General features: G+C 38.0%; 1 protein-coding gene across 2 annotated transcripts in view; it reads left to right on the forward strand.

The window, feature by feature from the left end:
- Window positions 1–21,181, forward strand: part of PDE1A (phosphodiesterase 1A) — a 236,704-nt gene extending 215,523 nt beyond the window's left edge. Inside the window, exons 14-15 of one of the 2 annotated variants that reach the window (XM_035007595.1) lie at window positions 15,281–15,397; window positions 18,602–21,181. In XM_035007595.1, coding sequence (XP_034863486.1) covers window positions 15,281–15,354 — 74 coding nt within the window. In that variant the 3' untranslated portion in view covers window positions 15,355–15,397; window positions 18,602–21,181. The remainder of the gene's footprint in view (window positions 1–15,280; window positions 15,398–18,601) is intronic. The other variant, XM_035007596.1, reaches the window with a different exon arrangement.
- The last annotated feature ends 5,274 nt before the right edge of the window (window positions 21,182–26,455 follow it).

A 26,455-nucleotide genomic window follows, 5' to 3' on the forward strand; every position in this document is an offset into this window, starting at 1 on the left:
TGTTTTCTTTGTGGGATAATTTTCATCTGCTGATTCAATTTTCTTAATAGTTATAGAGGACTAATTAAGTTGTTTACTTTTTAGTTTTTTTAAAAAATATATTGTGAAATATACCACAAAAGAACATATAAAAACATATATGTACTATTTGTAAATATTTGTACTATATGTAAATAACACAGCCTACAAACAATAGCATGCTGACAAGTTTAACAACCGGCTCAAAAAAAGTGTACACACACACATATATACAGGTTTATCGTGACTATTACTGATAGAAAGGATGTGTAGCACGTAATTTAAAAGTAACAATAAAATATACAGTAGCCTTTGTTGTGAATTCTGTGTAGATAATTGGTTTTCACAGAATACTTTCACTGATTTTTGCCAGACTCTGTGTCTTTGGTCCACTTATGGTTGCAACTGACAAATGTAAGTTGTTCACATATGATCGATATTTTCATTTATATCAAGGAGTAAGATGAAATATAAAAAACACACGTCAGAACTTAGAAAACATAGAAGGCGTATGTCGCCTTCACTTGTTCATTGAAAATGCAAATGACTTCTTGGTCATTTGATTGGATAATGGTTTTTGAATACTGGAAAAAAAATTTCTTCAAATTTCTGTGCTATTTACAATGTAGCCGTTATAGACATGAAACACTTTTAAATTTAATCTCTGTTTTTTAAATCATTATCTCCACCACTGTAGACAACAGTGAAACAATAAATGAAGCCCTGATTCACAAAGTTTGATGTATCCATGGTGCAAATATTCCCACCATGTCCAGTTTCAAGCTATCAGTATGAAGTCTCTGACCATGGGAGCTGGGAAAAGATACGCACATAAGATATTTGCATCATACAGATTTGGTGGATATAATTAACCTCAAGACCTAGATAATGAAAAAATGGGTCAAAATAATTAGGAAAAGATTTTTAGATATTTATCACCTTTGTTTTAAATACAATATATTTAATTGTAATTTTCTATAATTTTATTTTTAAGAATGACTAGATTTAACAATTTCATGATAATTATTTCTCTTTCTTTTTTGTTTCTTAGCTGTTACTCCTATTTGTGTAACTGTAAACAATACATAGTTTAGTTTTGCATGTTTTGGTGTAAATGGTATCATGTGGGATACATTCTTTAAGGAATATCTTTCTACTCAGTGCCATGTTTTCTGAGCTTTATCCATGATGAGGCAAGTCGCTATTATCTGTCTCATCAGGGAATTTTTGGATCTTGATAGAAAACAGATTTCTAAAAAAAAATTTAAAAAGGATATTAAGTAGTTAGGTTTTTTAAATAATATATTTATAATATATCCATTTCTTAGCCCATAAATCAGGTGCACAAATAATATAACTTCTGTTATTCCTCTGTGACAAAACATAGTGTCTAGCTGAAGGCCCCACGCTACATGCTTGAAGCAAACAGAAGCTTGTCATTCAAGTGTTTTAACTGAAGCAGAGTAAGCCTATTCCACTTAGGGTTCTTAACCTCCTTTTCTTCTTCTTTTTTAGATGCCATCGAAGTTCCTAATGTGATGTTAACCTTGGGATAACCACCTTGCTTGACTTCTGTTCTTTCCCTTTCATCTCTTTGGACATACCCTGCCCCATCTGCTTCTTGCTATTACCACCTCCTGCCTCTGACACTTGACCCCCTGTTTCAGCCACTGTAGGCCACCAAACCTTCACCATCCCCTTTGCTTGATCTCTCATTCTCCTTTTCTCCTAATGCTTCTGAGACCTGATCGTTAAGCATTACACCCAAACCAGCTACACAGCAGGACTTTCCCTGCCACATGCCTACATCACTCTGTGGTATATTTCTGTGCTTTTATCCCGTAGATCTCTATTAGGGTTCTGGACCCATTGTTTTTTTCTTATTTGCCAGCAATCCCTATCAGTCCCTAACAGTGCTCCTAACAATTCTACATCTGCTGCTTAGAGACAATAAAAATAGATTGTTTTTCAACAACAACAACTTGTCCATATTACTTTGTATTGAATTACTTTAAAAGGTTATGTTTTTTCAATATTTATTTGTAAAATGTTTGTTATTCCTTCCCGTTATCTTTTTAATGAATCAAAACTCATCATGTAGACAAAATTATAACTTTTAAACTCCCAGGACTCAATTCTAAGCATCTTTTTGAGAAAATAGATGCATACTGTTTAGATTTCAGAAGGGACAATTAATCAAATGGAGGGAAGCAAAGTCTTTCAGATAAAAAACTAGAGCTCATTCTGGGGGCATCTGGGTGGCTCAGTCAGTTAAGCGGCTGACTTAAGCTCAGGTCATGATCCCGGGGTCCTGGGATGAGCCCTGCTTCGGCTCCATGTGCTGTGGGGAGTCTGCTTGTCCCTCTCCCTCTCCCTCTGCCCCTTACACTGCTCATGCTCTCTCTCTCTCCCAAATAAATAAAATCTTACAAAGGAAAAACAAAACAACTAGAGCTCACTCTCATTTTCTCTCTAATCATGGTTCAAAAACACAACAGTTTAAATGAGATCTTACTAGTAATTTTTAAATTGTATATTTCAAATTATTAGTAAATTAAATTATATATTATGCATTTAGTTTATTCTTATTTCCAATTTAATCTCTTTAGCTGACATTCTATGTTATATTATCAGTACAATAGAGCAGAAGTACAACAGATATAATGGAACAGAATTATGAAGTTTTAAGAGGTGGTATTCACCAAGGTCACTTACCCCCAGGAGAGCTTGCATACAGTTGGAACAGTGAATATGTGCTTATTCATTCACTCGTTCATTTATTATAAAGGCAGAACTCAGTAGTTTTCAACCCTGGCAGCCTATTAGCATCCTCTGGGCTATCTTATTTTTTAAAAGTTCAATATGGCTTATCTCTAGTTTACAGAGGTAGGTCAAAATAGAACACTTTTGTGCATTTAAATGAATGCAGAGGACATGGAGGGGGGAGAACAGGAAATTAATCAGTTTATGGTCAAGACAAGCCAAGTACAGATTAGAATCAGAGCCAGCTTCACCCTGGCAAGCTGTACTCAGGAAACAACAGCATGTACCTTGGTAACTATATCCCTTAAAATATCTGTGTCTTAGGTCACATATCTTCTCTGGAACATTTGCCTTCTGCCCCTCTACTTTCATCCTTGTTCTTTCTTCCTCATGGAATTCACTTCTTGGGCCCCCTCCTCCACTTTGCTGCTTAAAATCCTACCTATCTTCCAAAACTCTGCTAAACTGCCTTTTCCAAGAAGCTATCCCTTAGTTATGTAAGCATAGCTGTCTTATTCAGACTCCAGTTGGGGTATTTATCACATTCTGACTTGCATTCTCAAAATGGGAAGAGAAAAGTGCATTCAAAAGGGGCCTACCAAAAGCAGTGTTTGGAGTACGAGTGGGAATGGAGAGGACTTTCAGGATATGTTTCCAATTGCACATGTCTCCTGGAGATTCCAACATTCCCCTTTGGAGGTGTGTACCATCTCTCACCTAGCGAGAGCCACTGTATATTATGAGATATTGTGATTTGAGTGTGTCGCAGATATTAAAGCTGTGGAGCCTGACAAAAAGTTGAGAACTACTAATGAGGTCACCACAAAAATATTTACAGAGGCCTACTATGTGCAAAACAAAAGCCGATAGGATTTTTGAAGAAGAGAACTAATGGAATATTCCACTTTAGATCTCCAGTGGTTCCTGCTCAAGGCCAGATAAGAACTTGGTCAGTATCGGGTAGAGGAGAATTGACTCCATTTTATGAAGGTCTGAATTTAGTGATGAGACCCTATAAATGAAATATTACCCACTATGTTGTACCATATATTTTTTGTTAGCTAAAAGATCTAAAAAGAGTGGCACCTGGTGGCTCAGTCGTTAAGCGTCTGCCTTCAGCTCAGGTCATGATCCCAGAGTCCTGGGATCGAGCCCCGCTTCGGGCTCCCTGCTCCATGGGAAGCCTGCTTCTCCCTCTCCCAGTCCCCCTGCTTGTGTTCCCTCTCTCGCTGTGTCTCTCTGTCAAATAAATAAATAAAATCTTTAAAAAAAAAGATCTAAAAAGAGAAAATAAAAAGCTGATAAATGGAAAAAGGGAAAACTAAATGGGGGGATGGTCCCCAAAAGCCTCTTCTCTTGCACAGTATCTATACTTGCTCTGTTTTCAGACACCCAAAACCTACTCACTTGCTCTAATTTTACTTAGATGAGCAATTTGAGCAATCACTGCAAGAGTTCACAGGAGTTTTGTAGCCTCTGAAAACTCTGGGGTGAAGTGTGTGACAGTGGAAATCTGGGGGGTAGGGAAAATAATGGTGGGGACGAAAGTAGTGGATTGGATGTTGCACTGTTGAACAGAGGTGATGGGGGCAGAATAAGATCAAAGCCATGGGCAGGAAGTAGGGACCAGCTCTCTGAGACTGTTCTCTCCTTCTGGTGCTACTCTTTTCTGGCAATTGTTACCAGAATTTCTAACTAGAACTTCGGGGTGTCACACTGCTAAAACATTGGCCTAGGTTCAAGACTTTGTCATAGTCCCCCAATAATTCCAAGTTCCAAGGACATTGGAAGCTTTGTCGTCTTAACAATAAACCTCCGAGCAAAATGTAAATCTGTTTGTCATCACTCACCTCTATTCTTTCTCCAAAACCTTTTAGTCTCATATTCCTCTTGATTCACAATCTCAACTCCTCTCTTCCCCCTCTTGGCCACTAAAATCCCCTCCGTTGTACAGAACAATTTAGCTCTGGCCTCAAATCTAACCCATTGAACAAAACAAAAGCCTGATTAATGGTCTAAAATGACATCTCTAGTTCTTCACGCATGCTTAGGCGTGTCTGGAATGCTCATGATTTGGTTAGTTATTTTCAACTTCGTTAGAATCCCTCTAAAAAGCTTTATCTCCTATCATCATCAGGACATTTTTAAAAAACTTAATCACTGTACCTATGACCTATCTTTGTAATCAGAAAATCATCATAAGAGTTACTAAGTTAGATATTTGCTTATTTTTTCACATTTTATAATTTATTTGAAATGTACTGAATATGTAATAATATTTTAGTCAAACAGAATTATTTAAAATCATATCTTGCTAGAAAACTTCAAAGATTTTCTCAACAGGAAAAAGAAAATTTAAAAAAATAGGTTTTGTATCATTGCTTGAAAAATTAAAACACAAAACTAAAAGATTTTCCCGCCAGAAATAAAGGAGATAATTAAAACTGATGGGAAAGTATTAAAATATTTTTAAAAGATCAAATTTACATTATGATTAACACGACATTTTAATAGACTGTGATAGGTTCACTAATTAAACCTTATGTATTGTTATTCGTATTTGAAATATCTTAAAATGCAGTATTGTGTATTACAGTATGTATGAAAGTGGATGTTTGTAATCTTATTGGTCTTAATGCTAAATAGAATGCAGAATCCTTTTCTACTAAGTACACATTTACTTGTCAGGCTATACCGAGTTCTGTCATGGTCTCTCTCCTATTTAATCAGCCAAACAGCCCTATGATTTAGGTACTATCACCATTTTACCAACGTGAAAACTGAGGTCTGCGGGGGCGAGTTAGTTACCCAAATCACAGGTTTGCACACATATTACAAATGAATCTTGCTCATTCCTTTTAACAGTTTAATATAGTACACAAAAAACAGCATCATGGTAGTAGTAAATCCAGAAAGAGAAAACAACTTCTTCTGAAAACTTACCTCAGAGAGCAGCATAATTGCTTCATCAAATCTACTTCTGTTTAGTCTCAACACAACTGATCCCATAAGCTTTCAAGTGGTGTGTTATATCCCATAGATATTATTTTAAAAAGTTGAAAATTATGAATTTGGGAGGGAATTTTACATCGTTTATATATCTTCCCATGGATCATTTACACAAACATTTATTACAGAAACCTCACAAGGTCAGAATTACAGTCTGATAAAACTGTAGCTCAGAGAATTTAAGTTGTTGAAATCCATACAGTTAGTCTTTGAAAAGGCTGGGATTTGTGCCTAGTTTGTCTAAATTCAAAGCCCGTAACCTTCTGGATAGTTTCTGGATCATCTTCTAGAAGTTAGTTATGACAGGTTAGTTTATTTACATTTTCTAAATTTTCTTACAGAAGTCTTGCCCAAACTGTTTGCTGATGGAGGAACTGTAACAGCAGCAGAATTTAGGGGCATTTTGGGGCACCGGGTGGCTCAGTTGGTTAAGCGTCTGACTCTTGGTTTTGGCTCGGGTGTGATCTCGGGGTCGTGAGATTGAGCCTGTGTAGGGCTCCGTGCTCAGCGCAGAGTCTGCTTGTCCCTCTCCCTACCCTTCTGCTCCTCCCCACTGCTCGCTCGCTCTCTTTCTCTCTCTCTAAATAAATAAAGTCTTAAAAAAAAAGAATTTGGGGGCATTTTAAGTGATACTGTTCGAGTGTGTGAACTCCCCAGTTGTATTTACACGGACAATAGAAGTTGGAAAGAAGGCAGAAGGAGCAGGCTTGCATTCCCTAGTGATTATGGGCTGGCTCAGTGATGAAGAAATGGTTTCTCCACGGGTGCCGGGATGAGGACAAGCAGAGATCTGTGCTGGTAGCAACACAAGTAGAAAGATGTGCTCCTTACTCAATTTGGAAGTAAAGCTGATTTATCTTTTGAGATTGTATCCATAGTTGGATGTAGTCAGATATATGAAATTATTCCCAGAAGGTTCCACTGATCCTCTCCATCCGAGGCATGCCTCTTGTTCTTTCTATTTGGTCAAGGGCACTCTAACAGATGGTCCTTATTGAGTATTACAAATCATTTTTTTTTCTTTCTCAAGCACTATTTCATTGTTACACTTAACAATTTTAACTCATTCTGTCTTTACCATCATTTTAGTTGGGTCACTCAGAACTTAAGACATATATTGATTCATACACAGTGTATCCTACATTTATATACAATTGAATAAATGTAAGTAATTCCTATGGTAAAATTTTCAGTATCTGTGTTTCAGTGTATTTTTTCAGTGTCCAATATTCTTTTCCTTAAAAATATATTTCTATAACTCTCCTAAAGATTTAAATGTAAAGGCTTGTGAATAGTAAAGGGAAGAAACTTAACTTCCAATGATTTAAAAATTGCTCTGAAACCCGTATTCAGCCAAAAATGTCCTCCTATACTTTACCATAATGTTTATGAGTTTACCAAATGCTTATGAGTTAAAGAAATTACTTATTTTTTTAAAGGTTTTATTTATTTATTTGTCAGAGAGAGAGGGCACAAGCAGGGGGAGTGGGAGAGGGAGAAGCAGGCTTCCCGTGGAGCAGGGAGCCCGAAGCGGGACTCGATCCCAGGACCCTGGGAGCATGACCTGAGCCAAAGGCAGACGCTTAACTGACTGAGCCACACAGGTGCCCCTAAAGAAATTACTTATGGTATTTATATTGAATTATAAAAAGTAGGATTATATTGTGCATGACTATAACTTATGAGAGACACGCAAAAGAAAAGTTTAATGATTTTCTTGATGCTTTCTCAGTAGATTAAGGAATGATAGAATGTAATCATACCTAAAAGTCAAGTCATAACCTATTTAAGAGCATTGGTCCTCTAACTCTGTATCTCTACAAAGAATTCGATATTTTGTTAGGATTATCAAAATATATTACTAGAAAAAAGGCAAAAGGACAGGAAGTACGATTATATTTTTATTTTTAAAATAAGTCACAGATTCCATATTATTTCTTTATAGAATATGGTCCTACATCCTAATACTTGTATACTATTTGCTAGTAGACAATATTAATATCCTGCAAGATAGCCTCTTATTTGATTCTGAGGGTGTCTACTCTATTTGAAATCAACTAGAATTGAGCTCCTGAGAATCCAGGCTTTTTAGGCAACAAATCAAATGGTGAAAAAAATAAGTAGAATTAGGGAAAAAAAAAATCATTTCAAGACCACTATTGATGAATACAAAAATCACAAAAGGTTTTAGGAGCAAAAGTAAAATATATTGAAAATTAAGAAAAAAATCAATTGGGACATCTGGGTGGCTCAGTTGGTTAAGCATCTGCCTGGGATGGGTCCTGGGATCGAGCCCGCATTGAGCTTCTTGCTCAGAGGGGAGCCTGCCTCTCCCTTTCCCTCTGCCTGCCACTCCCCCTGCTTGTGCTCTCTCTCTCTCTGACAAATAAATAAAACCTTTAAAAAAAAAGAAATCAATTATATTTACCTTCATAATTTTTCCACCATAATTCCTACAAACATGGATAATTACAAATGCCAAGTATAATTTAGTTTTTCACAACTTTTTAATAATATGGTCTCAAGGTTTTTTAAATAAGTACCCTTTTTTTCAAAAGCAAAAACCAGTTCATACAAGTGTTCAGTTTTCCTGATCAGTAAACCTCCTTAAGTAAAACCTCATGCGTGGTGGCAGCTCTAGTTTGACCAAAAAACTTGGAGATTTCAATCTACTTGCTGGAAATCTGCCTGGCCCCATGAGAGAAAAGGAATCCATTTTTGCAGATTGCACAATTGGTATCACTGACCACAAAAGCTACAAATTCCTTAATTGACCTGGTTGAACTGCTATGGCTACGCCAGCATCTTTATGCTTTCAAATATCTAAACGGCATTTTGTAGCATTTCTCTTTACTAGGATAATATGTTGTGTCAATTAATTTTCTTTGAGCATCTAATCACTTATTGTGTCATTTCTGCAATAAAGCTTATATTTTCACTTTGGAGGTCCCTTTTCTAAAACATCAAAAAGGTAATGTGACTTTCATAAACTTTATCTTTTACATCAATTCTACCATTTTTCTGAACAAATTCTGTAATAGTTCTCTGCCACTAAAAAAAAAAAGATTGATAAAAATTTAAGGGACAGATATCCTTGAAAAGGTATTTCTATTATAGTAGAAGTGAACATCAGGAGTAAAATGGCTCCATATACTGTTCTTTTGTGGGATTTGAGAATGACTTGTCCAATATATAATTCAGTTTATAAGTTTAGCCAAGTTATTTTCCCCCTGAAAAACCTGTCTTTTTAAGAGCTGCTCTTATATACCTTCTTTACTGTGATTCCCTAACAGTTGACTTAATGGTTAATTGTAGTAGACTAGTAGAAACACCCCAATAATTAATTAGCTGAGACTGGCTTTGTGTCTAATACCAAAGAACGTATTTTCACAAAGAAGTTTATTTATTCTTATTCTCTGTCTCTGCCTTAGGAAAAAAAAAAAAAAACTATCATTTACCGTCAGATTTAATTTCAAAGATAAGGCATAAACTCATACTAAGGAAAGAAAAAAACATAGCTATTAAATAAACTTTACCCAGGAAGGCTGCATAGTGTAGAGTTAGGACCTAGAACTCTGGACTTAGACTATCTGTTCAATCCTGGTCCCATCACTTACTTGCTGTGTAACATTGAGCAAGTTATTTTATCTCTCTGTTTCAGTTTGCTGATTTTTAAAGTGAGGATCGTAAAAATTGTGTCTATCTCAAGAGCTGTTGTGAAGATTAGATGAGTCAATACATGTGAAGAATTTAGAATTTAGTGCTTTCTGCAGTAATTCTTATTCTCTCCTGGGCTCACATATGTGCCTTCAAACTACATGGAGATCTCATAGAAGGCTTCCTTAAGGAAGTATATTATAGAAGAACACTACTTGATCACAATAATTTTGATATGAGATAAAGCAATGGAATATTTCATGAGAAAATATGCAATGGATCAATTCCATCAATTGAGTGGATGTATTGTAAATTGATCTTGACTCTTCTATCACCTTTCCATTCTTAATTAGTCCATCAAAATTACCTGGAAAGTATCTCTTCAAAGTATCTCTCAAGTTCATCCAGTTTTCTGCAGGAGTGAGTGAAGGAATGGAAGTGGCTTATTCCGAATGACGGATATAGCCGCCCAATTTGTAGAGCTGAAAATGAACAACCTTTATCTAAATGCTTTCTGTCAAGGATTCTGCCACTTAAGATACTTGCCTTTATTTTTTCTTGGCATAGAAACCTTTAGGAAAACAACAACAACAACAAATTTTAAAAAGGGTATTCTGTACACCTAAGTGCCCTCAAAAGGAAAAGATTTTAGCTAATCCAGCAAACTTAGTTTATAGCAATTCACTTACTTTCCAAAAGAATATTTTACCGTCTTAGCTTTTATCCCTTAAAGTATGCCTAAATTTAGACCAAATACAGTCCAAACTCTTTAGTTCTGACTTTACTCCTTCTGGGACTTCTGTTCATACTTTGGCTAATATAATGTTCCCTTGTTAACTATAGGAATGTAGGGAATTCTCAGAAATCATGAAAAAAAGACATAGCTGAAATCTTTGATCTTTCTTTCATATATTTAATTTCTATGAAGAAATTATGAAAAAATGAAGGTAAATAAAAATGATCCAAGGGATCTCTTCAGGTAGGATTTAATACATAAGCCTTCAAGAAGAAATGGTGAAAATCTTCAAGAATCTAATGTCGAAACTTCATTTCCGTAACCTCTTTGAAGCCCAACATAGGCTCATTCTTTAGCAAGACAACTGGTAGTGAGTGATGTTGGAAGTCTTGACTAATTTTGATTTGTATCAGGACACTGTCGTGGAAATAAAGAGGTATTCAGGACAAAGACCCATTCAATAATATTAACTCATGGGACTCATTCAGAAGGGTCCTATGTTCCCAAATCACCCTTCCATCTTGGGCTAGGCTTCTTTAAAACATGCTGAGCAAGTCTGCTCATTAAAGAAAATCCAGAGACTGGTAAGAAATAGAAATCTCATCAAATAAGAAGTTCAACAAGAATGAGATAATAGTTTTGATGTTAGTAATGTAGAAATAATAGAGCACCCATGATTTATTTTAAATAAATTCACCTCCATCATGAGAGTAATCCTGTTATATGAGTCTTGATAGATTAAAGATTGCATCACTCCCCACAATCCTGGCTAAATGTTGTAGATCAATAAAGTGCTGTGTGACTAATTGCTTAAAGTGCTTTTATTTTAAAGCATGGATTTACAATTTATAAGCATACTGTAATAGGAACAACTTGCATTACGACCAAGAGAAGCAATTTATTCCACTACAACTTTTAAAAACTCTAAGTAGATGAGACACTCTCCACACATCCCTTCAAATAGCCTCTCCTCACAGCCAGCCTAAGTTAGATGGGAGGATGTACATAGGAGAGGAAAAAAATATCATGGAAGGCATTTTTAAAGAGCACTAACCCTTCTCATCCCAGGTTAAAGGATAGCTGGATATGTGAAACTAGCTTCTATTTTGGCTGATTTTTGAACCTTAGTCAAGATAACTACCAACTAAGCCCTCTGAGATTTGTGACTTAAAGCTAAATAAGATGGAAGAAATAATTATTTGTTTGGGGTTTAGTTTTCCCCAATTCAACCAGTCTACAAATTTGTCAAACAACATTTACATTCTATTATTAGGAACATCTAAAGACTCCTAGAATTTTAGACTCTGCATACCACCAGTATTTACCAAATCTGCTTTCTGCAGCAGGTAACTACTTGCTAACAATTATATATTCAGCTTCATGAAGATTGTAAGTAGTTTTCGTCTCCATGGGGAAAATGAAGAACAAAATCAAAGGGGACATACTCTCCTGACTCTTTCTTCTGTAGATGGAAACTCATACAAAAAAAGTCTTCTCTCTACTGAAGAATTTGATCATAAACACTAAAAATTAGGAAACTTGTGATGTTTGCCGTCTCTAGGTTAGAGACAATTTATTGCTCTTGTTGTGGATGAATATGCAAGGAAAACAGTGCAGTTTGAAATCCCTTATGTCTACAGTGGATGATTGGTTGTGATATTGCAGGGTGGAGAGTCAGAAATCATTGACACAAAAATGGTAACAGGGTTTTTACTAATGCACAGCTTTTGATTTTTTTAAGCATAGATACTCACCCCAGTCACATATTTATGTTGAATTTTAAATTGAACAGTTTACTCCTGGAGTCACAAATCATTATATCTCCTCCATGGTATTAACAAGAAAACATTTGATTCCTTCTTGTAGCCTTTTGCTTTGAAATCCTCCTGAGTGTAGGATTATGTGACCCTGGTATCTGAGTCCTTAGCCGTCTCCTACTGCAGGTTTTACTACACAGAGTGGCAGTAAAAAGAGTTTTATTTCTTAGAAAATGCTTCTCACAGTTCTTACTATCAAACTACTCATTCTTCTCTGAAGAACTGAATTTTGAATCCTAGTAGCTTGTCAGAAAAATGACATGTTTACTCTACACTTCTCAACTTGAAACTTTGCAATTGTATCTCTCCAAGCAACAAGGAATGCTTTTACTCTTTCAAATCCAATGGAAACTTGTCCCTTTGGGTCAGGGTGTTAGCACTGTGCGACCAAACTCTTTGGTTTAGTAGTGAAGTACGTGGCTCGGGGGTTGAAGGTCCAGCTCTTCTCCTTAGATGATATGTGACCTTGGGCAATAAAAATTGTTGGGGGGGGAATTAAATGATAAAATATATGAAGCACTTAGCATAGTGTAAATATTCTCTAAATGTTTACTGTTTTTGCTGTTGCTGCTAATATTATTAATAATAATAAAATTTGTCATTCTTATGCATTAATTTATATTCTTTCTTACTCAGATCACTCATTACTGATGTAATAAACCAATATATAACAATATGTTCATGTTAGAATACATATGAACTAATTTTAACAAGGATTGTAAATTGTAATTGCTGTATTATTCCCACTTGATGATTTTGTTTCTCATCCACTTTTGTTACTGGTGAGTTCTTTATCCTTAGTGTTTTTCCCATTGTAAAAGGTTCTCTCAAAAATTTTAAGAACCAGTGAATTAGTTATATTCCTCTTTTAGTTCAGCCTATTCTTTTCACTCTGTTCTGTTCTAATCTAGTCCTAAGTAACAGAATATTAAATCAGAAGTTTAAGCCAAAAGTCTAAGATGTCAGAAATAAATCCTGTGAGACAGGAATTTCAAAGAAGATTCAAAGCCAATTATGGGATGCTTATGATCCTTACCCAACTCAAACAAATGAAAGGGGCAGGTTGTTAATGGTTGAAAGGATTTGTGAGAAGATTTTCTTTAAAGAGCTATCTGCTGTTGGGAAAGGTATAGAAATGCTTCCCTCTTTAGCTCAAATCAAGAGAAGAGAACTGCACCAGGACCCTCAGGGATATTAGGAATGGAGTCTAATTCTTAAGTGAAATGTAAAAGAGTAGCTGGTGACAGATGAGCCATATGAGAGGCTGCTATGTAAGTTTCAGTCTTCCCTCACGTAATTTATGGGAACAACTGCCTCATGAGGGTTTTGTGTGAACCAAATGTGGCCCACCCATATTTGGAAGGATGAAGGGACCTCAGCAGACAGAAGCTAAAGATACAATAATAGAATTCCCGGGGGCTGTGAACACTGTACAGGAACCCGAGTTTCACGTGCACATAGCAAGGTGGTGAGACATCTTTAGCCATGGCCTCTGGCAAGAAGTCCCTGAAGAGCCTGTGAATGTGTTCACAGGAGAATTAGCTCCAAACACCTGCCAGGTCTAGCGAGTACGAAGCCGTCTTACCACGGTGCTGGTCAGGTAGGAGCTTGGCTTCTCCTCTCAGCCCTTTTTCTCCCTTGCTCCGGCTCAGGAGTCAAGGCAGCCCGTTGCGGGAGAGTGAAACAGAAACATCAACCATCCCCCAGCCATACACCATTTCTGGGCTCTGCCACAAACTCAAAGTTGGAAAGGAATCTTCTATGATCTTTGTTTTAAGATTGATGTGTAATATATGTGACCAGAGTATCTAATATCAGAATTGAGACTTTGGCAACTTAATGGGATCACACAATATTTTTATTGTCTAAAGATGATTGCAAAAGTGATGATACTACCTGAAAATTTCATCCTGGATAGAAGATAACTTTCCCCCTTGAATGAAATTTTAAAGAGAAAGCGGGAAACAAAATAATTTTGCTTTGTACTAACACCCTATAAGATTTATATATTAATTTTATAACCTCAATAAAAAAATCTGTTGCAACTGAGACAACAGGCTTACAATATATGTTAAAGAAATTATCTCAAAGATAACTGGTGTAAAGCTTAACTGTTAATTTACACACACACACACACACACGTATATATATATATTTTGAGCGACAGAGAGAGGGAGAAAGAGTGCGTGAGTGGAGCAGAGAGGGGCAGAGGGAGAGGGAGAGGGAGAGAGAATCTTAGGCAGACTCCTTGCTGAGTGCAGAAGGCCCCTTGGGGCTGGATCTCACGACCCTGAGATCACGACCTGAGCAGAAACCAAGAGCAAGACAGTTTACCGACTGTGCCACCCAGACGCCCTTAATTCTTAGTATATTTTTGATCAAATTTCAAACAGAAAGAGCATGCCATCATATATGACTAATTCCTGAAATATCAAAGTATTTTGAGTAACTGACTCAAAAATCAATTTCTGCTAATTTTGTTTACTTTCTTTTTCACATAAGACTCTCTTATCTATACACTTTGCTTTATATTTTTATTTTTGATAGATTCTCAGTAACCTCTCTAGAAATGTTGGCACATTTTCCACGTTAATGTTTTTTTTTCAAGGTTCATATACAAGATGAGTGATTCTTGGATTATAAATTCCATTAGTGTGTTTTGGCAGATTATGTCTTATCTTAAAAATTACTATTCTCTTAATAGTCCTTTGTTTAAATTCATAGCAACTAAGGGGTGTGTGGTAAAAGACACTGATCATTAGAGCATTTGTTTAAAACAACTTGTTTTAGAAAATTCAAGAAAGGGGTGCCTGAGTGACTCAGTCGGGTAAGCATCCACTCTTGATTTCGGCTCAGGTCGTGATCTCAGGGTTGTGAGAATCAAGCCCCACCTCGGGCTTGTGCTAGGCCTGGAGCCTGCTTAAGATCCTCTCTCTCTCCCTCTCCCTCTGGTCCTCCCCTCCAAAATTCAAGAAAAGCATGCATAATTTTTATGTTTGATTTAATAAATGTTTAAACATGTCCCATCTATTTCAGTTCTGTATTACCAGAATAAATTGCAACTTCACAACGTTATACAACCACCAGAAGATGCCTTGTTGTACTCTATAAATCCGTAGTCTGGAAAGAAAGTATTTAGTACCTTTGGAGAAATGTACCACAAAATCCATTGTAAAACTGAATCTTCAACATGTGACTAAATTGCTTTAGGTTCCTGACCTTATTAGTTTTTTTCCACATTTGGTTAGGCTTATTTTGTTTTTGTTTGCTTGTGTTGTAGGTGAATCCGATCTTCATAAGAACTCAGAAGATGTAGTAAACACTGAAGAAAAACATGCGGATACACATTCATAGGTTTGAAATACCTTAAAGGCTTCTGTGAGTTTAAACATGAGAGGTAATTTTATTTTTTAGACAAGAAACCTAATTTCTGAAATGAATGGTTTGTAGAATATCATTAGAGACAAAGTTATCTCATTTCATTGTCCTCCTGGAATCTTTTAAAAAAAAATCTCTCCTATTTTCTGAAGCAAAATCTTACATATTTACTTTTTCAAAGAGCTTAATTTGCTCATCAATAAAAAATATACTTAGTGAGACATTTTAGTCCTTTAAAAATAATAATCTGTAGGCTGTGGAGAGGTTTAATCCTGATCTCTCTTTCTACTTCATGTAGGAAATACAAATGTTTACACTGGATGATAATAGCAAAGCAAGTACATATTATGAAACAAACATCAATGTTTGCTAAAATCTATAGACATTTGTTTGCATCAGTTGTTCTCTTTTTAAAAAATCAGCTTCTAGGGCTTGCCCTCGATCCACCAAATTACTAACTCTGGGAATGAAGCCTTGGAAATCGGAATTTTTAATAATCCTGTCTGTGGTATTTCTGTACCCTACAGTTGAGAACCGTTGTCTTGGGCCTACAGGGGAAGGGCAAGCTACTGGAAGGGAAGGATGTATATTTATAGTGGAGATGTCTTAGTGTCTCCTTAAAAAGTAAGAAAGAAAATTCACATGTTATAATGAGTCCTGCTTTTGGGGTGATGGTGGGGGCAAGAGAAAATGCTGAAGGGACCATATACAAAGTCTTTTAAATGTTACTGGTAGCTCCTCACATATTGCTTTAGATACAAAAGAGTTAAACTGTGTTTGGCTTTTAAGATGATATATCTTGCGGTATTCTTGAGTTGGTTGTAAGACTGTCTTTTATTGATAACAGTAGTTTCATTAATGGCTACTCTCAAGTGTCAGGCCCTGTGGTGAGCATCTTACATGTATTAATCTCACTTAGTCCTCTCAACAATTTCAGAATTGGTGATTGTGATTCCTATTTTACATATGAAGCTTGGGTAGAAATCAAGCCAACAGAGTGGCTGTGCAGCAATTAAAACCCATGTATGTCTATATTTAACAATTTTAATATATTGTCCCATATTAGCTATAGCAATTTCCCTTCATACCCTCCACCCAGACTATAAATTTATTACCTTTGGAACTCACGGCTATTTCAGAGGAGTTCTTAGGTTCTGATGATATATGATGGACCCTCCAGGTATATATTTTAGGGAAAACTAAATTCAGTGGAGTATTTATAAATGTTTTCAGTACAAAAAGTTTTTGTTTTTTTGTTTTGTTTTGTGGGGTTTTTCTTGTTTTGTTTTGTTTTGTTTTTTGGTCAAATAAATACCATTAGGACACAGAGTTAATCAAAATTAAGCAAGAGTCTTTCCTACTGGATGCCATCAATCCAGTGCACATTATGTAGCTTCAAAAGAAAAAAGTCTACAAGAAGCATTTCTTATGCATTTGCAACATGGGACTGGAATACTTAGGAACATTTTCCAAAAACTGTGTGCAGGGAACACAGGTCACCAGTACATTGGTAAAAATGACTGTCCAATCTATGAAGATGTCTAAGGCAAAAAACATACATATCTGTAAAATTCTGGCATCTCATCAGTAAAAGGTTTCAGTGGGATTCAACTGGCAGTTAATGAAGCCTCTTATTTCTTTTTTGCAACTAAAAAGACCCTGAAGCTGGAAGGATTTGAGACCCACTCAAATAGTGGTGTTCAAACTCAAGCAGGCCGTTAGACAATTTTTCTTTCCATCAGCACTAACCAAATCCTGTAGTTTACTTCTCAGTTTGAGAAAGCTCTGCCTTCAGTGCACAGTCAGTCTTCCAGAAATCATGGCCTTTAGTAGGTGAAATTTATATGCCTCCAAGAGATAGGCAGATCTCTTAAATAGGGGAAGTAGAAAACCAACAGGAGTGGGGACAATTGGTAACTGTGACTCAGGCCCAGTATCTGGGAGATGAGAGCAGTGGTCAGCCTTGGAAACAGAAAGGACACAGTACACCTGAGCTGAAGGTGGCAGCCAGCCACTCTTTGCCTCCAACAAATTTTCACCATGTACAAATTAGGGACCAGTGTTTCCAGGTGTTTCCATTGGCTAAGAGATTTTTTTTATGTAAAATCTTTCCATTTTTAATGTTGGCTCAAAGTTTTTTGAAACCCTGTGTAGACCAAACAAAATATATGTGAAGGTCAGATTTTGCCTACAGGCTCCCAGGTATTAACCACACCTTTATGACCTCTAGCTAATTCTTTCACTGGCCTCCATCATGGCAAGTATAGATTTTATGGCAGCCTGGCCATATCTCTGAGAGCCATTACCTACTTCATTCTCAGTGTGTGGGCCCCAGTATGGGATATTTTCTCAGGAAACATTGAAGTCTAATTCAACATGCACCGTGATGAAACCTCATCAATCAATGTGCAACACTGTACTTAGGGCAAGAAATCAACCTTTGAATCTACTTTTCACATTGCTGTATAACTTCACTATTATTTCTAAGACATTTCGGTCCACAGAACTATTTTGTTTTGATTACTTTTTCAAAATGTTTTTGCTAATTAGAGTGAATGCGATTGGAACTGGATACAAAATGCCATGCTGCTTTATTATTTCAAAAGAGGCTGGAATATAATTTATTATACTGTCTTCCTTGAAGGACATGCCAGAGATTTCCGGTGCTCCAAGAGCAAACGATGATCAGACCTGGTACTCCCTGGTGGGGGAAGTGTTCCCCATGCCTACCAATGCCTGCTCTTTAGTGTTGAGTGTACCGTCCAAGAAGACGTCAAAGCGTGATGGCTTGTGGGCTGGATTTACTCTGTGCACTTGCTTGGTTGACTCCCACACTGATTTAAAATATCGCTTTAAATATCTTTAAACAGGACTTAATGCTCTTGAGTTCACTACAGTCCTTGTGACTCACACAGGCCCACTTACCTCATTTATACTGTCTTCTAGGCTTGTATAGCTCCTTGAGTTTGTGACCTCTGATCCAAACAATCCAAATTTTTACTGCAATTGAAATATACAAACATACACACACATGCACATATACACAAAGAGAAGAAAGAAGAAGAGGAATTCTAAGAAGATAGAAAACCAATTATCTATTATACACTGATAAATCCCTTATTTCTGACAAGGTGTATAAAGTCCATGTGACATTACCACACAGTAATTGATGCATGTATATGACTAAAACTTGATCTTCATTTTCATTTGGATTTTATTTCAGGATAATGACAACAGGACTAAAACATCCTAAATCCTCAACTTTCCACAACGTTATGTTCTCCTTTTTCAGCACACACCTGGATCAGGCCATTTTAATGGACTCCTAGAAGGAACTTATACTGAGAAGAACATAAATTCTGAGCTAGTACCTCCGGCCAAACAAATACATTCAAAATTGCCATCAGAGTTTTTGGCCAGTATTTCTGCCATTGTCTTTCCTCCAAAAAACAGTCTTGGAGGAAATGTTTTGATTGTTTTGATCCAGCTTTTTCAAGCAAGTCTGAGAAATTTTTAAGACAAAAGGTGGATAGTTTAAAATTTTCAACACTCTGAACCCAGTTATAGCATGGGTGACCTTGCGACACATGGGCAAAAGATGAGGCATTTAAAAAATTTTCTTTCTTGTATTGTTTTATGCGGACTTCTATAGTTACCAATATTGCAAGGTTTTAAGTAAAAGGAAAGCAAAGCAAAAATATGGAAAACAGTTTTTTTTGCAGCTCTGAAGAACAGGCTATTTAGATTGTCCTTATTTTAAATACACGGAAGCAACATGAGAGGTCAGGCTGTTCAGAAGCTGTCGTTGAAGTCCTGTGACAACAGTGGAGCTTTAGCCTGGCTCTGAGACCTGATGACCATTGTAACTCTCAAGCTGGGAAACCACAGTGAAACCCATCCCTGAAACCAGCGGACCACCCTGTGGTTCCAAAGCGCGAAACGTCACCCATATGGGGATCATCACAATGCAAATCACCTATCACCTACACTCCAGGATGACAAGAACCTTCAGCCATTGTTGGAGACAGGTGTTAGAACTGAGAATGGAATTTGCCTTCTGGGGTGTTGATCCCACTAGGACATAACAAAATATATTACAGGCCCAGGATCAGTGACAAGAAGTGTGTGTGTGTGTGTGTGTATTGAAAAATATCTATGAAAATGGAAACCCACACTTTTCTGTACAGATAATATTATTTGGCTTGACTTTTTAATTTTACTACACAGAAACAGACTGCAACTCTTGGAAACTCAGCTTGCTTGTCATGTTTTGCCTGAGCATGTGCAGAGCCTTTCCTTTGCTCCAAACTGAAGAACAGCTTTTGTTAGTTATTAGCTGACAAGAAAGGTCAAGCACAATTAGGGGCTGTAACTTTTCACTGTGCAAACACTTCAGTGATTCTGAGATGAATCTATCTTTGTGAAAGGTAGAAACGGGATGGAAAAAATCAAAAGTAGCCATCAATTAAAGAACAAAGTGAAGGAGGATCCATCCATACTATCAGTTTTCTGTTGCACCTGCTTTTTTCTTGGGTTCCACAATGCTAAGCAATATTTTAAAAATTGATGAAATCAGAAGCTTTTAAGTCTGAGTGGTGGGATTTTAGAACCCACAACTTAGATCTCCTTTAATGTGTAAGCCATATTCTATATGCATATTAGGTATGCATTGTTCTAATTTAAGATATATTTGTGCATAGACTGTGTATAAAATGCTTTTAAATGTTCTGTGAATAAGGTCCTTAGTTTTTGGTTCACCTGAATCTTGTGTAGAACTCAGCTAAAGAATTGATTTGTATCATAGACATTATAATGCAATTGGTATTTTAAACGTAAGCAGTACAAATTGATCTATGATGGCGTGTTGGGGGAGATTTATAGATATGTACATCATGGTGACTTTTTGTCTTTTAACAATGGACTTTTTATTTCTATTTATGAAGAAATTATAACTACTGCTTTCAATGTCTTTTTAAAAATAGCTATTTACCAGCTAGGAAATATTCTGCATTTAAAATAGAATCTGACTATCTGGGAAGTGTAATTACTTTTGTTCTTATTTGAGCCAGTTGTCTTTCAGTAGAGCTAGAGAATCTCTCCAGGGAGAAGGAAGTAAATTGAGACTGCTTCTCAAGGGTCATAGGAAACTTGTCCGCTTTGTTCCTATTGATACTTTAGGACCTATAGACTTTGTTACTAAAAAAAATAAAAGAGAGAGAGAGAGAAATATAATGGATTCATCAGTTTCTGTATATGGCCTCTCCCCTAATTTTCCAGGTTATTTAACTTATAAAGCACCGTGACTGAATTTCTGGAGGGAGTGGAGAAAACACGCACCACTTCTTCCGAAGAATTGTCACGCTGTTGATGCGCTTTTTCTCTTCCTCATCTCCCTTCCTCTCTCCTTTCCCTCCTCCCCCTCCCCTCTCTACTTCTCTCCTTCTCATCTCCCTTCTTTCTTGCCTTCTCTCTCCCTAAGACAGCGACGAATTAGTGCCAACTGGCGGGAGTCAGCGCGGAGGTCCCCAGTGCCCATCCCTTCCACACACACCAGTGTAGCCCGAGTCCGCCCTGAAGCCAGGGTGGGTGAGTCGGCAGTTCTGTCTCCCATGTCCGGCTTTGCATTTTTATTCTCAGCTACACAACATATATCTAACAATCTCATATGCCTTTTTATTTAACCAGTAGCTCTTTTATTTCATTTTTAACATGACAAGCTACAATTCTTGTGTTTTTACTCTGCTGTAATTCTCTGTATTTCCTATTACATATGATTGTTCAATAAATCATACTTGAGGGAAAATATTGTGAAACATTTGGTGTCTGATATAATTCAATTTTGTGGGGCATTGAAGAGTTGGGGGAATCAGGGAAAATCAGGTAGATATCAGTTTTGATATGAGTTCTGTCAGAAAATGGTTTTTGCTCTATTAAAAAACTATTCATTGAACATTTATTATTGCGGCTGTTATTCGCAAGCTCCTGGCTAAATGCATGTTGCAGAGAGGAATGTGGAAACCCGAATCTTAGCTCTATAAATTTCATCTCTTATAGTGCAGATATTCATACACATAAATAACCAAAATGCCACATATAAAAGTAACCCGGTGCGAGTAAAATGCAGCTCTGGGTATTAAGAAAGGTAAAAATCGCTTCCATCTTCCAGGCTTCTAGGAAGACTTCTTAGAGTGGATTGCACATGAGTTGATACCTCCTTTACAAATCATAATGAAGCTCATACTCGTTGCCTATTTTCTATGGACAGCCTCTGTGAAAACACTTAACACATATTATCTCTAATCCTCAATAATCCAGCAAAGTGGGTTATCAATATGAGCAAAGAAACCAAATCTCGGAGAAAGCGCATAAGGTCAGGTCTCAGGTGGCAAACTCCAGCCTGGATTTGCTTCTAGGTCTCTCTGGCACCAAAGACCCCTTCTTCTTTCTACTACATCCACGTAGCATGGAGCAGAAGCACCGTGGAAAGGAAAGCTTTGTGAAGAACAAGGTGAATAAGGTAACAGCTGAGAATAATAAAGAAGCAAAGGGCATCAAATCAAGGTGAAGACCTAGAGAGTTTCAATTAAGAATAATTGGCACGGTACGTGACACCTCTCAGACTGCTTCCGCGGTGCCAAAGCACTCCGTTAAAATATAAAAATGTATGTACTCATCAGATACATGACATTTAACTGAACTTTTTACTTCGAGTGTGATTCTATGATAAATTTCCACTTAATAGCAAAAATTTCAAAGGCCATATTTTAATTCTGAAATACAATTAGACATAAAATACATATTTCCTTTGGAAGCTATAAGCCTTCTGCCTTCTAATTGCTTTTCTAAATATTACAAAGCCTATCCACCATCTAATACAACCCTTAAACAACAAAGACAATATGTATTTTAGAGTCAAAAAACAAACACCTACTAATGTCCCCCATTACACACATGTGATTTCTTTGGAAGGAATCCCAAATATTTAAGATACAAATCCTTATGAACCAACAGGTATATTTAAAGCTCTATTTGGGGCCATTTGTCCTTTAGTAACATTAATAAATGTTTAGGTTGTTTGCTTAAGATTTGTGGTGTTTAGAGAGCTTCCTTTGCATCTCAGGCTGATATATTTTTTATCTCCAATAATTAAAGATACCATTACTTAGTGTTCCTTATAGTTTAGTACAGTCTCACTATGGCATTAACAGTATTTTCTGATATTGCCTCTTACTCCCTATGAGTACTCTCTGAGGAATTTTATTTCCATCTATGGATGAGGAGTCATGGCAGAGGGTGAACTAATTTGTGTAAGGTCACACAGCTGATCAGTGGGGGAGCCTGGATTTGAAGTCTAAGAGAATGTGAGTCCCCAAACCATGAGGCTAGACTACTTCTGGTCACTGTGGGAGGATCTGTCCTGTCTTCTCCACCCACCATATTCATTACCTTCCTTTTCTCCCCTTCATTCCATATCCTGACAGAATTGCCAGTGACCACCAGCAAGGGCCGGTGCACTCTGGTGAACCGTTGGATGTTTTACAGCAGAAAAGCCGCCTTTGATTTCTGTGGAAGGAAGAATTATTTTGCATGCCTCCTATGTGACTTTAAAAATGTGTTTTTTCAAATAACCTACTGGGGTTCAGCCTAGACCTTTGCTACTTAGAGTGTGCTTCCCCCCGCCGGAAACTTCTTAGAAGTGAACACTCTCAAGCCCCATCCAGACCTACTAAACTGGAATTGGCATTTAAGAAGATAACTGGGTGATTCCGGTGCCTAGCACTGTTTGAGACCATAACTAAACATTAGGGAGATACATCTAAACACCCACTAAGCATTCAAGCATGGGTTGTTTTTCTCCACACTAGACAAGAGGCTCCAGAGTTCATGCTTTCTTCATGGTACTGCTCTCCAAACGACTCCAAAACAAACCCCGGGAGATTGCCGATCGGGACGGACTCTGTGAGTTCTTCAGTTACCGAGAACCTTGTTTCTGCTCGTCTGCACCGGGGTCAGCAAGCGTTTTCTGTAGAGGATCGGGCAGCAAACACCAGCTGGGCAGGCCACACTTCATCGCGGTGTTTCTCCTCCTGGTGCCCCCTTTCCTCCTCCTCTTCCTTCCTCATCATTTTCTTCTTCTTCCTCTTCCGTTTCTTCCTTTGTAACCCTTTAAAAATGGACAAGGCCTTCTCCGCTTGTGGGGTCAGGGGTGTCCCGCGGGCAGGTTTGGCGCTCGGGCCTCTGCCGGGCTTGCCCCAGTGCTGCTTTTTCCCATCCAAGGAGCGCGGGACCCGGGGAAGGAGAGTGAGGCTGCTGGCGCCGCGGCGGTCACCCCCGGGGGCCGCCGCTTCCGCGGGGCCTGGCGGCCCGCTGAGGACTCCGCCAGCAGAGTTTCCGGGCACAGCACACACAGCAGTCCCGCGGGGCTCGCCGCGCTCCGGTTCCCAGGCCTGGGCTGCGTCCGCCTCACCTGGAGGGGCTGCTGAACTCCAGGTTGCTCAGGCCCCGCCCCAGGGGGCGGGCTCGCCAGGTGCGAGGTGGGGCCCGGCGTGATGCCGCTGCTGCAGGACTGGGAGCTCTCCCTCTGAGGACCATTGGCTTACAAGTGAACCTTACACTCCTGGCCGTCGCACTCAGAGCCCCGCAGTCTAACGCCAGCCTGTCTCTGGGCCACAGCTTGCATGCACTTCGCCAGTCCCTGTTCCTGATTTCCCCTCTGCCCTCGCACGGGACTCCTCCTCTGCAAGGGTCTTTGCCATTTTTACCTTTCACACTCTCCCCGCCCCGCGCCCCCCCCCCCCCCCCGGCCTCAGGGGGTCCGCACATTTGCTAGTTCTCCCAGAAAGCCTCTTCGCGTTTCTCTGGGCAGGAGCCTCAGACCCTCCTCTAGACGCGCACTGAGCTTTCCCCTCCTTGCTCCAATACTGTAGCTCGCTCGCCATGGCATTCACTTGCTGCCAGATTATAAGGTAAGGAAGCACTGTGCCTTACACATGGTAAGTGTTCAGGAAATACTTACAGAATAAGTAAATATGAATCAATGAATGAAGGCAGGCAGGAAAAGTTTATATTTGTTTAAGTGTTTGATATATGATTGAGATAATTCTTTTCAGATAACATCTCTAGTTAATTCAATCAAAATGAGACTCACTTTTCAAGCACTTTAGATCTAAGTAATTCCAAAAAGCCATTTGTGTTTTTTCTCAGAGCAGACACATGGGGAGTGCATTAATTCTTAATACTTAATAGCTGCTAAAAGCAAACCTGAATTCTATGAGAGAAACATTAAGATCTCTCCATCTGTCTCTTGTCTACCCTTGGGGAGATGGGTCTGCTGGTGCAGAGGTATATTAATTGTAGCTAATCTTACCAAATATGCTAAGGAGAAAAGCTCACATTTCCTAGGTGATTTCTTATAGCCTCGGTGATTAATAATGGGAACCATACAAGCTTTGGAATAGGAATGACCTCAAGTCACAGAATGTTTTTGGTGGTTGGTAGCTGTTGGCCTTAATGTTTCCTAACCTCTCACCATGAAGACTTTGATAGATTAGCGAAATAATACTGAGGAATATTTAAGGAATCTGGACAGTATGTGACACACTGTTGGTTCTCAATTAACAGAAATTAATGTAATTATATTAATCCAGATGACATTTTGTTTGTTGAATTTTATGTGCAAGACCTGAGACAAGAAATACCTTATCCAAGGACTGAATTTGACCCTCAATTCAATTTCAAACTTCGTCATGGTCTCTGTGATCTTGGACAAGCCTCAGTTTTCTCCTCTATGAAATGGAGATGTAAGCGTCCCTATTTTACAGAATTACTGGAATGATGAAATGGCCCATGTAAGATGCTGAGAATAATGACTGACACAGTTTTTTCTAAACTGAAATAGTATGAGCTGTAAAAATAGGAATCTACCAAGATTCTCCTTTAAAAGAATCATCCTCTTCTTATAAAATTAATTCATGATTATAGTTGCAAGATCATAGCATGGCTTTCACTTCAGTAGCAATATCCTAAAAGACCACAGGATGGGGAGATTTCTCCATGTAAGGAGTAGGCTAGCCATTCTATAGTATAGAGCATATTATCATCAACTGCACGATTTATGTCCTTGCTGGAGGAGAGGAAAGGCAGAATTACATACATGCTAGAGAGGTAGAGATAGAGGTGGAGATAGAGTAGATTCAGATAGAGCTTGATATGTTAGTGTATTTATTTATAGACAGATACCTCTATTGATATATATATGTCGATATATGTCATGCAGACGTTCAATTCTAGGGGAAATTGTTTAAGGCAAATATTAAGAAGAAAAATACCAGCTTAAAGATAAAATAAGAATAACCTTTAGACTTCCAGGATGGCTTGCTAAATAAAACACATTATTAGACATCCAGGTGCACTTAGAAGCAACAATAGCAGTTTCTCAAAAGTTAAACTACAGGCACACATCCCCGCAAACTCCACCAGTTTCACAGAACCTTCATTAGCAAAACAAAAAGGTCTTTCTTTGGAGGAAACAAAAAAAAGGAGAGGACCTTTCATAATGAGGAAATTGCCCATAAACAGACGCGTCCACTAAATGTGGTAAATCAGATGCAATCTACAAGCCAAGTGGGTCAACACTGAAACCAGAATCTTTAAACCCACCACGGAGAAAAGGGGCTGCTAGAAAGAGCCGGGCGCGCAAAAGCCGCATTCAGATGGAGATGACTTGGCAGCCTGGGCAGGAACCTACTAAAGCGAGATGTGTGGCCAGGCCAGGGAGGGGGCGGGAGCAGGCCTTGCCTCTCCCTCAGGCTCCCCGTCTCTCAGGCTCCTTTCTCTTTCCACCTCCCGCCTGGCTACAGTCTGCTCTTCACCTTCTGTGGGAGGTCCTCACTTTCTTCCTTTCATCTACTTTCTTCTGCACGTCTTCCTCCATTCTCACCTAGCCTTTCCTTAACAGAGATAATATGGAAGTGATAACAGAGGGAAGTATTTATTTCATAGGGTTTTAAGTCTGTGCTTACTTTAATAGCAAGTGGGTTACATTTTTTTCTCTTTAAAGAAAGTTTCCCTTCTTATT

This window comes from Mirounga leonina, unplaced genomic scaffold, assembly GCF_011800145.1.
Source record: "Mirounga leonina isolate KUSES-001 unplaced genomic scaffold, KU_Mleo_1.0 Mir_151, whole genome shotgun sequence".
NCBI classification, from domain to species: Eukaryota; Metazoa; Chordata; class Mammalia; order Carnivora; family Phocidae; genus Mirounga; species Mirounga leonina.